Source organism: Ambystoma mexicanum, chromosome 1q (genome assembly GCF_040938575.1).
Source record: "Ambystoma mexicanum isolate Mex_15411 chromosome 1q, UKY_AmexF1_1, whole genome shotgun sequence".
NCBI lineage: Eukaryota > Metazoa > Chordata > Amphibia > Caudata > Ambystomatidae > Ambystoma > Ambystoma mexicanum.
Window position 1 is genome coordinate 1,521,844,060 of NC_090922.1, and position 12,152 is coordinate 1,521,856,211.

Here is a 12,152-nt window from a genome sequence, read left to right on the forward strand (position 1 = left end):
ATTGCTAGCAAAAGGGCCAAAGCAGCACTGGATGCATAGACAGCCTATGGGTGTCAAAAATTCCTCTAGAGGAAATCGGCATTGATCTCTGCTCACAACAATGTTAAATCTGAAACGAAAGCCGGTCTCTAGCAGACGCAGCCTTACTGAGTCAGATGTAAAGCCTATGTACTTACAATCCATACTGATCCTGAAAGTCGTGTTGCGCTACTAGACGGTTTGCTCGCCTTGTAACTCTATTAGATCACGTTAGCATTTAGTGCAACGTTTGTGTCTTAGAAGAAGCCGCTGGCGATTCTCTCGGTAGTGCTGAGGGTGGTCTGTATGAGGTGACAGAAATGCCGCCTGCCAGATGCAATGAAGAAACAGAGCAAAATTCAGATAGCTTTAGATTTCTTTATTAAATATACATCATCATAAAATCAGCCCTCTTGCTCTTAAAGACCTTACAAATCCAGCTCATCATTTCAAAAATTACAAATTAACAAAAGTAGCAAAGGCATCGTCTAAAATTTCTCCATCACCCACTTTTCAGTGGCGTCCTCTTCTTGTACTTATTAGAATACCATTTCACCCGTGTCATGGTTACATTGAGCAGCGTTGCTCAATGGCAGGATGGCACCAGATTGCGTACATAAACGAATGCATAGAGGAGTCTTGTGCATTTGGTGGCTCAACAAAGCCAGTGCTCAGCATCCTCGGTGCTTTAAAGCTAAGCGATGTGTCCATCAGGCATGGTGGATTACTGGGCCCAGGTAGTGCTGTCAGGGGGCCATGTGCCGATAGACACCCAGCCATTCTCATCTTTGTAGGATCTTGATATTTTGGGTCGTTAGAGAATGGCTTCAGTAGGAATGCAGCGACCTATTGTCCACATGAAGCTGAACCTCTTCTAGGCTTCACCATTTGTTCTGCTTCGTGCAGCGAGAAGATTAACATGACCCTGCAAGTGACAGAGGGAGCGGCTCCCTGAGCTTCTGCAAAGAAACTGAAGCAAGGCCTAAAGCAGGCACGTCCACAGGTTAAAGCAGGCAGCGTTGATCACAGACTCCAAGTGATGGTAGGTGGACACCAGCTGTGGCAAGGGACTTTCTCCATTGAGGGGCTGCTCAGGGAATGGCTCCCGGAACACGACCAGCAGGCTCTGCCAAAAAAGAACAAAATACAGCATCATTGAGGGGCACAAAGGAGGACACAGGTAGTGATGGAAGCAGCTGAAAAGGATGAGATGCCTGTCCAGTGAGAGGAAGGCAAGAGTTGGGAGAAGAATAGCTTGCAAAGGGTGGGACCGGTTGAACAGCCAGACTAAGGTCACATGGAATAAGAGAGGGCAACAGCAGGACTGCAGGGGAAAGGAGAGGAGCATGGGGGTGTCTGCAATCTGCAAGGAAGAAAAGAAGTTTAAGGGGATTCAGAGGTCACAGAGACTACAGATGATGAACCATTGAAGACTTGTGAGAAGAGGGTTAGAAGGTGAGTGTGGAGGGCTTGAAAGTGGCAATCAGGGATTGGGAAAGGGGAATGTGACATGTAGGAGATGGGAGAGGACTGTGCGATCTGCTGAGCCTACACAGGAAAGCAGGTGCTGGCAGTGACAGGGAGAGACTGGAAGTGCCAAAGAAAAATATTGAGCCTGCTAGGGTAGAGGCATAAAGCAGTACAAGAAACAAGGAGCCTTTCTCCCCTCTTGAAGGAGCAGCAAACTCAAACAGATAGAATTCCAGCACCTGCATTGTGATATCTTTATGGCACTGGACCTGCGTGCAAATCAGCATCCAGCGTTACATACACAGGGGGAGACCTGCTGTGTATTTATTCGATTCCTACAACCCCTAATATAGCATCTTTGTTCATTTTATCATTTGTCACGCTGCCGCTGAGCCATTGTCGGATTTCAAAATGGCCAGCGCAACGCGGCATGGAACCGAGGCTGTTGCCTTGGTTGCCAAGTAACCTGCTTTATTTCATCCAATTGGAATCATTGTGTTGCAGCCTGCGGCAGTCCCTTATCTCCCTCACCAAGTGTGTCCCTCATCCAGATCTAGACACAAGTGCAAGTCCTAGCATTTTGCCGCCCCATCGCGAGGTCCTGTAAGCATCCTCAGTGTCTTAACTCACTATTTGTCACTTACCGTAATGCCCAAACCGCTGTGACCTATTGCATATGGTGCACAGCGTCACCTATGAGGCTACCCACCATTGAATTCGACCTACTCTCCGACCACCGGCTCACAGTCTGCTGCAAACTTTTCAGTCTGAATCAGGTTGACATGCTTGATCAGCAGGTGAACCCTCAATTACGTTGCCCACTGCTATCTACCGGCACCTCTAGATTATTGAGAAAGCCCAAATTCTTGACGATACTATTTTATGAAACACTGCCCATTGTTGATGTGTAATCAGCCCAACCTATCTTATGCACCCCTTCGGACTGCATTGACTCGCTGGCCGGTAGGACCGTGCCCTGATAGCCTTTCCCTCTAACTCACCATAGCCTGGAATTTTGTTAGGGGGTCCTCACAACCATTGAGTATCCTCTTCCTTTCGTGGCCATGTCAGTTATACACATGGTACCACTGATGCTAATTTGTAATCTATTGCGCCGCATTATCCATGCTAATTTGTAATCTATTGTGCCGCATTATCCATGCAAATCTGAAATCTATTGCGCCGCATTATCCATGCAAATCTGAAATCTATTGCGCCGCATTATCCATGCAAATCTGAAATCTATTGCGCTGCAGTATCCATGCTTGCATGAAATGTGATGTGCCATAATATCCATGTGCAGGTTACCACAGACGCTAATTCGAAATATAGTGTGTCATACTATCAAGCAATTAGTTATCTCAACGGTACCCTCACGTCAACTGTTCACTCCTAAACACAGTACGTTAGCTTGATTGTTACACTAATGTGAACTATGCACCATACTAAATGAGTAATGCACTGTATTCACGCTGCCTCTCGACAAAATTAAATGCCATATTGATTAACTCCAAACCATGCTCGTAGCAATGTGTAGGGGATTATTCATATAAGTGGCCTCTGCTAATCCATGTGCCTTAGGACTGCCTCAGTCACATTCCTATAGAGAATATAGTCATGTTAGGCTGGTTACTCGCTACCATGTTCCCATTCTGTGTTGTACAAAACTGTCTACTTTGTACAGGTAGCCCCTTCATCAGCTATAGAAATGGCCTCACAAGACTAGGATGCTACCGGCATCATCCCATCCCCTGCCCCACTCCATTCCTACCCTCCACCTCACCATTTCCACCCATTCAGGACTATGCAAACACCCCTAGTGCTACTAGAAGCCTTAATAATCCAGAGCCCACTACCATCTCATACATGACGGCTTCCAAATACATGCTAAATGCTAGGGATGGCTCACATTCTTACCCTATCCAGGGCAATACTAGACTTTGTTGTCTAAGATCACATACCAAAGTATGCCCTCGCCATTACAATTCAGCCTTCGCTATGCCCAAACAGTCTAAGCCTAACCCCCGCCCTCATAATAAATATCAAAAGACACCAGGGGCAGCGATTACCAAACAATCCACCAGCTCCTCAGATCCTGACTACCACCACTGCACCCGAAATCAAGCCTCTAGTTAACTTTAAAGGAGCCCTTAATGTCTGGTCACTAGGAGCCCACGCCATTGAGATACATGACCTCATTATTGAACAACAATGGGACCTCCTAGTAATCACAGAATTCTGGCTCCACCAAGCATTGGGACCACCTCTAGCTCTCGCCATCCCACCAGATTACATCATCCTTAAGACTGACAGATCTCATACTCAAGGAGATGGTGTAGCCATCATAGCGAAGACTAATTTACAATTAAAGTCTTGCCCTCTTGAAGATATAGAAGGTTACGAACTCCTCGTAGCCAAATTCGCTACTAACCAGAAAAAAACTATCAACCTCGTGGTGATTTACAGATCACCCAATACCAATACCTACTCAGACTCATCAAACCAAAAATACTAAATGCATTATCCTTGGTGACCTTAATCAAGGCTTCATTGACAATCAAGACCACAAAGCAGAAGCCCTTCACACTGCATTTAAAGTTATGAATTTCACACAACTTGTGAGTGCCCCCACCCACATTAAGGGCAGAACACTGGATTGGATACTCTCACTTAACGCTACGTTAGTTATTGAGTCAATCACACCCCTTGATTGGACGGACCACCACTGTGTAAATTTCACCCTTACTTGCAACGAGATATGCTCTCCTAAAACTAAGATAATGGTTACTTATGAAACTAGAAACATTAGATATGATATGAAAGCATAGGTTATTTATAACGCACTTAATACCCAGCAGTTTCTAAGCGCGGACCCGGGGATCGAACCTGTGTTGCTCCGTGTGATCTTGCTTCCAAGGCGCACACGCTGCAGCTGAGCTATCCTCCCGAGACATTCGCAAGCTCATAGTTGAGAATTTAGCCCCTACCCTTAGCAGAGCCTTAGCAATTAATTTGGCCACAAGCGATAAGCCATGCCTCCTTGCAGACACCTACCACAAGTGCCTCACCTACACTATTGATTCGGTAGTATCCTTAACTAAAACGCGATGTGCTGATAAAAGAACTTTCTTCTGGTTCAACAACGAGCTAGTATCACGAAGGCGAACTAAATGATCTCTTGAACACATCCATAATTATTATAATCATAATATTATTATTATTATAAAACTCCCACTACAGACTACGCCAATGCCTTTAAAGCTACAAACAAAACATACAAAGCAGCAATGATCACTCGCAAAGCAAATGCATATAACACTCGCATTAGCAATGCCTCATCGGACTCAAAAGAGCTTTTCTCTTTTCTCAGAGAGTTGGAAAACCCTACCCCAGTCACCACCCCAACTAACTCCAGCAAAGAATGGTGCACCACCATTGAAGATGTGCTAGCCTCCAAAATCGCTTTGCTGCAAAAGAAAATGATCACTAAAAGAAAGTTATTAGCTGATTTTCTTCCCCCTAATAACACCCTCACAAAATCCAATGATAATGCTAACCCACTATTCCACTTCACCCCAGTGACCCAATAGCTAGTGACCAACACTATTTCCAAACTAATAGCCCCCAACTGCACAGGGGATCACATCCCAGCTCATTTAGTTAAATTATGAGCTTCCACCCTCACCTCTATTATTACCAATTTTGTCAATGCTTCCTTTCACACGAACATGGTCCCGGCCAGTATTAAAGAAGCTTGAGTCACCCCACTTCTAAAAGAAAAAAACTACCCTGGACCCGACTGTGCCCACGAACTACCGACCAATAACCATGGTCCTGTTCTTGCTTAAGATCATAGGTAAAATAGCATATTCACAAATCCAAGCCCATCTCCAACAAAACAAGCTCCATGGAGCTAGACGATCTGGATTTAGGCCTAACCATAGTACGGAAACAGCACTCCTTGACTGATGAGGATGGTGAGTGCAACAGGAAATCTGAAGTGGCTGGAGAGGAAGAAGAGTCTACAGGAGCTGAGGATCAGCATGCAGGCTACTGAGAGTGTTGGGAAGATTGCAGAGGCTGAAAGAGGTGAATGAGTAGTCTGCAACACCTGTGTGAGAACTATGTATACTGCGAGAACATATCAGAGACTGAGAGGCAGTAGTGGAGTATGGAGGAAATGAGAAGAACAAGTTACTTACCCCTGGTAAACGTTCTTTCGATCGGCTGTTCCTTCCACGTATTTGTCATCTTTAGATAGATATCCTCTCCAGTTTAGCTGCTTCAGATTATTTTTTCAGTGTAGGTTGCTGTGCGTCAATGCAGTTCACTCGATGTCCATCAAGGGTTCCGTCTCTAGGTCAATGTCATCACTGATACATATAGCATGCGCAGCGCCCCTTAGCTTCAGTTCTGTTTTTACGCCCTCAAGCACAATTAACGGCATTATTTGTGTCGAAGCCAGTATATAATCTTCAAAGAGCATACGGTGTAATGGGGGGTAGATTGGGAGGGGCGATTAGGAATACGTGCGGGGAACATCCACTCTTAAGTACATTACCATGGGTAAGTAACTGGTTCTTCGAATGGACTGTCTTCTAACGTATTCCTCATCTTTAAATAGGGAGTAAGACTTTTCGATGCAAAATTAAGAATTGGTATGGACAGCATGTAAAACTGCATTACGAAATCCTCCTCCTTCACCTGAGTAGGAGTCCAGACAGTTATATTTTGGTAAAGTGTGAATGGAAGACCATGTGGCTGCCGCAAAATATCATGCATCTACACCCCTCTCTTTAAAGCAGAACATTTTGCCATGCCTCTTGTGGAATGGGCCCTGAAGCCTTCTGGGGGATCTTTCTCATCAATCTGTAGCGTTCCGTAATGCCCAATATGATCCATCTAGACAAAGTTTGTTTCCCAACAGATAGTGCCAACTTGTGACCAGTGTATGCAACATAAAGTTGGTCATCCTTTCGTAGCTTAGCCATCCTGGAAATCAAAAAGCTAAGTGCTCGTCTTGGATGAAGTCTATGCAGTCTTTCCTCATCCTTGCTAGGATGTGGAGGTGGATAAAAAGATGGAAACACAATTTTCTGGGATTAATGAAAGTCTGATACAACTTTCAGTGAAAAGTTGTTTGAATTTAAGAACTACCTTGTCCTTAAAGACAATAGTATATGGAGGCTTACAAGATAAGGCCTGTAGTTCGCCCACCCTGTGGGCTGATATTAATGGAACAAACAGGATGGTTTTAAAGGTCAACAGCCTTAAAGGACACGAATGAAGTGGCTCTAAAGGAGCGCACATAAGGAATTTCAGTACAAGATTGAGGTCCCAAATCAGAACTTGAAATAGAGATGGAGGGAACACGTTAGTGAGTCCCTTTAGGAATTGTATGATTAATGGCATCTTGAAGTAGGATACTTCTTCTGACGTGCGCTTGAAGATTGAAAGTGCCACCAAGTATCCTTTACCTGGTCACTGTGTTGTCTGTCATTATCAGGACAAACTTTGCACGTACAGAGGGCAGAAAGGCCTTCAGCGCTAGTCTGATTGCGCTCCGCTCCAAAAGGTTGATGTGTAATTTGGACTCTGATGGAAACCAACAACCGTTTTTGGTCAGATCGTTGGCATGGGTTCCCCACTCCGTGAGTCAGGCATCTCTAACTACTATTATCTTTGGCCATGGTTGCCAAAAAGGTTCCCCTTTTAGTACGTTGTTGTCGCAGGTCCACCACTCAGTACTGACATTTTGTCCGAGTACTGAAACCACTGTGTCCTGGGGGCCCATTGTATGGATCTCATTCTCAGGCGAGCCTCTGCAACAGGAAAATGCAGGATGCAATGAGACCGAGCAATCTTAAATAATCGAAGGCCGGAAGACGCTGGGGACTCTGGAATTTGGAGACCATCTGCAGGATGTGTTCATCCCTCACCTCGGATGGCGAGGCTTTTCCCAAGGATGCATCTAGGAATGCTCCGATGCATTGGAGCCTTTCTATCATGTGGGACTTCCTGTAATTGAGGGAGAAGCCCCGTCTGTGGAGAGAGTGGCAGGTTACACTGAGATGTTCCACGGCCTGTTCGGGAGAACGAGCCCTGATCAGCCAATCCATTTAGGAGTAGACGTGAATCCCCCCTCTCCTGAGACTCGCTGCCACCACTGCCATTAACTTGGTGAAATCCCTCAGGCGGAGGCCAGCCTGAATGGCAGAACTCGAAACTGATAGAGAAACACCAATGGCGAACCTCAGGTACCTTCTGTGCTTAAGATGAATATGCACATGAAAGTGACACCATCCAATCCTGAATGATCTGAGAAAGGGGAACCATGAGAATTGTTCAAGCATCTCAAGTCCAAGATGGGTCTAAATCCTCTGTCCTTGTTGGGGATCAGCAAATAGGGACAGTACCACCCTATGTTTCTGTCCGTCACAGGTACTGGCTCTTTGGAACCCTTCTCTAGCAGGCTCAAAGATTCCTGCAAAAGGTACAGATCTGGCAGATGGGGAGCAGGTGCAAGTGGATCTAGGTCACCTGGCCTAAGCCCCAACCACCTGGTGCCTTCCTGCCTGCCGCTCTTTTTCACCACTTAGCAAGCCCCACCCACCTGGTGCCTTCCTGCTTGCCACTCTCTTTCCCTACTTAAGGAGCTCTCCAGCCTCTTTTCCTTTGTAGATGGGGAGCAGGTGCAAGTGGATCTAGGACTTTTATGGACTTCATTCATTCACAGTGCGTCACCCTTTCTCAACTCTCATGCTGGACTTCCTTTGCATCTTGTACTCATGGTGGCCTTGAATCATGCTGTTCCCATCTTCATCTTGTATCCTAGCTTGCAACTTTATGTGTTACTACTGACTTCTGCAATTGTATTCACTCTCCCCTCTTGCTTCTCCATTTTTTCAAACTGCTAACTCTCTGTTCTCTCCTCCTTTCCCTTCTCCCTTTTCCTATCTCCTCCCCTTACTTTCTTCTATGCACTTACTCTATCAGAATTGTCCCTGGACCTAGTATAATAGCAACCTCGCCTGTCTCCTCCCGCCCTCCCCTTACTGGTTTTTTCCCCCTCCTCTCCCCCAGCACTATCTGAAATGTCGTCAGGCCTAGTACGATAGTCGCTTGTTTTGTTCCTCCCCTACTTTTCTGCACCCCTCTCCCTCACCTCTTGTTTTACTCCGGCTCTACCAGAAATGTTGGCAGGCCTAGTACGGTAGTCGCCTGTCTGTTTCCATTTCCTTGCCACTCTCCCCCTCCCTTCCTTATCTATGTCTTAGCTCTTGCACTATCTGAAATGTCGTCAGGCCGAGTACGATAGTTAATTTCACACCCTTACTGTTCATGGCCTGTAAGAATGTCATTGTATTTTCCCTTGTCCCCTCCCTTGGCTTGAAGCGCTTTGAAACACATTGTGTATAGGCGCTATATAAATAAACTATCATATCATATCATATATCAAATCATCATTTCATAACTTTGAATGAGTGGATCCCCGGTGGATGATCCTATGGCCTTTTTAAAAAGGGGACACAGTGACCCTGGACTACTGTTTCCAATGCCCACACATTTAAAGTATTATCCCGCAGATGTTGTGAGAGTCTGCCTGACACCGGGGTCTTATCGGTTAAGGCCTCAGAGAGGTTTTGAGGCAGCTGAAGCAGTGGCTGATGGTAAGGTAGCCATTGCGTGGGTGGACTTGGCACTCCTCACTTGTAATTGTTTAGAGGGAATCTTCTTTGGCCCTTTTGACTAGCCCCTTTGACTAGCCAGTCCTCTCACTTTTCCAACTGAGTAGAAGTGAAAGGACCTTCCCCCCCCCTCCAAAATGGTCCACTGGGGTGAGATGGCATGGCTGTCTCAAGGCGGCACCAAGGGATTTGGCTGCCGCCTTTGAGGTCTGCAGCTTCTCTAAGCTTTCGTCAGCTTTGCTGCCAAACAGCTGAGTGCCGTCAAATGGCATGTTGAGGAGCCTAGACTGCACGTCTGGTGCAAATCCATACTTCCTCAACCACACACCTGTGCATCACAGTGCCCGCCGTCATGGACCTACTGATGCTGTCAGCAGAGTCCAGTCCTAATTGTAGACTCACACATAGCCTCCTTTCCTTCTCTTACAAAATTCAGGAAGTGTCCTCAGGAATTTGCCAGCCTCCATGGAAATAAAATTTGGCTAATGTGCAAGTGGCATTTGCAGACTTAAGAGCCATGCACCCGGCAGAAAACACTTTTCTAGCCCAATCATCAAAGCGCTTATTCCGGTCTGGTAGAATTGTTGGATAAGCCGCTTGTTTCGAAGTAGATGTTGCTGCCTGAACCACCAGGCTGTCTGGCGTAGGATGTTTTGACAAATATTCAGGATCGCACTGGAGTGTCAGCACTTTTTGGTGAGGTTTTTATTCACTGCTGGACTAGATTTGGGAGCCTCCGATATTGCCTTTACCCTTTTTTGTAGGGCAATATGGAAAGGAAGTACAGGATCCTTTGGAGGACGTTTATCTGATATATCCGTCAAGTCCTGTCACGGGTGGTATAGCTCAGCGATAACGCGCTCATCTTGGAAGCAAGACGATGCAGAGCAACACAGGTTTGTATCCTGGATCCATGCTTAGAAACCCCTTTGGTATTAAGTGCGTTGTATAGAAATGGGGGTGAGGGTCTGCCTGAAAAATATATCACCTTAGTCATAAGTAGCCTATAAGAGGCAACTGCATGATTGCCGAGTCCGGTTTGCCTAATTCAAGCTCAGGTGACGTGTCAATGCCACTTGCAGATTGAAGATTTTCGTACGAGAGAAAGGCCTCTGGGACGTTAGGTGTACCAAATTGTGATCCAGAGGGAGGAGTTCCTGGGTCTGAAGGCTCGTGTTCTTCATCATAAATAGAAGACAAGGATTTGAGAAAATCCTTTCTCCGTAAAGGTTTGTATGATTTTTCAACCTCCTTAGAGGGTAATTAAGATTTCATGGGGAAGGGCGTTGATGGCCTCGACGCCAAAGGTCGTCGTCGTCCACGAGTACTGTGGCATCGACCGATCCCTCGAGGGGCTCAAACCCGGACTCGATAGAGTCTTCAATTACTTTTTTGTCGAGTTGAGACCTCAATGGTTCTCAAAGGGTTTATGGCTTATGTCCCGGGCTCAAGGGCGTGCAGGAGTTTGCCTTAGCCCTTTCCTTGTCTGCTTTAACAGGCGCAACAGGTGAATGGATTTTATCCTTCTCTTTCGAGGGGGCCGGGCTTCCTTCTTAAAGATTTTTAAAATGTCCTGTCTGAATGACTCCCACTTAGCAGGAGTTGGCGATTTGGTTGGGCACGTAATACTCCTTTCAACAGATGAGTCGGATGAGGAGGTGTCGCATTTTCTTCATCATCTTTTTTCTTCGACAAAGATGAAGAGTGCTGAGATCCACTCCTGAACGCTGAGGAGAGTCACTTCTCGACTCGGCAGACAAGTGTTTATACGACGAAGTAGTCGAAGGGGATTTAGTAGGGGGACTACCTGAAGCTCATTTCCCATTACACTCTTTCAAAGCCTTACCAGTCATAGGCTGAAATGACTCACGGTCTTCCGTTCGATGTTGCACGCCCAGGCACCACAGACGCACTCGATGAGGAGAGGCATCTTAGCGACGCAATCACATTTTTTTGACTCAGTCTTCAGGGAAGAATGTGTCGCAGTTTCCACTGGATCTGAAGCGTGCTGGGATTTCTCAAAGCGTGCTGGGATTGCTCAAAGCATCAGCTATTGTGGAAAACGAATATGAAGCTAACGGGCGCTGCGCATGCTATTGTCATGCCTGCGCCATGGGCGCATACATTGGACATCAATATGGACCTTATTTCCCATTTGCGAGACTTTGGTGCTTTTCTATTTTTCCCAACAAACTACACTTACCACAATGCACTTGGCTATAACCATCTATTCCTGGCTATTCCTATTCGTCATCTTCAGAACTACAATCCCTAGAAGCCCTAGGGATCTGCTCTGCTTCCACCAGCTCAGGAACAGAGAGGGAGGTGGCTGATTGTCTGCAGGTGTGCTGATCCAGGTGTGACCAATTAGCCTGCCTCTGTGCTGGGCAGGGCGGTATAAAAGCTGCTGCCTGCAGGGGCTCAGTGTCTTGCATTAAGAGTCCTTCCAGCACCTTTTTTGCTTCGAGCTACGGATCTTTGTATGCGGTTCCTCCTTACTCCTGCTTTGGATCCAGTGACCTGCCGGGCTCTCTGCATTGCAGCCGATCACGCTCTGCTGCTTTCCAGCCTCCGCCTTTGCCCTTCCGGTCTTCTGCCTTGCAGCCGATCACACTCAGCTGCTACCTTCTCCCTGGTCTTCCAGGCTCCTGCCCTGCAGCCTGCCTCACTCCGGCTGCCTACAGTCCTTGTCCTCTGGGCTCCCTACCTTGCAGCTTACAGTCCCCTGCAGCCTTCTACAGTCATCGGCCCTGCTCCTCTGGGCTTACTCCTTGCTGCCCGGTCCTTCTGGCTCCTTGCCGCGCAGCCTGCTTCTCTCCGCTGCCAACAGCCCTTGTACTCAGGGCTTCCTAACTTGCAGCCGATCACGCTCCGCTGCTTGCTACCTACAGCCTTTGTCAGCTGGGTTCTCAGCCTAGCAGCCCTCTACAGTCCTCTGCAGCCTTCTACGGTCAGCGGCCCTGCCCCCCAGGGCTC

At 46.8% G+C, this 12,152-nt stretch overlaps 1 protein-coding gene across 8 annotated transcripts in view; it reads right to left on the reverse strand.

The window, feature by feature from the left end:
* Positions 1-382: 382 nt before the first annotated feature.
* The window catches only part of SZT2 (SZT2 subunit of KICSTOR complex), a 2,035,845-nt gene continuing 2,024,075 nt past the window's right edge, over positions 383-12,152 (reverse strand). For all 8 annotated transcript variants that reach the window (XM_069642429.1, XM_069642432.1, XM_069642427.1 and 5 more), the window contains one exon: positions 383-1,144. In XM_069642429.1, the coding sequence (XP_069498530.1) occupies positions 1,001-1,144 (144 nt within the window). In that variant the 3' untranslated portion in view covers positions 383-1,000. The remainder of the gene's footprint in view (positions 1,145-12,152) is intronic.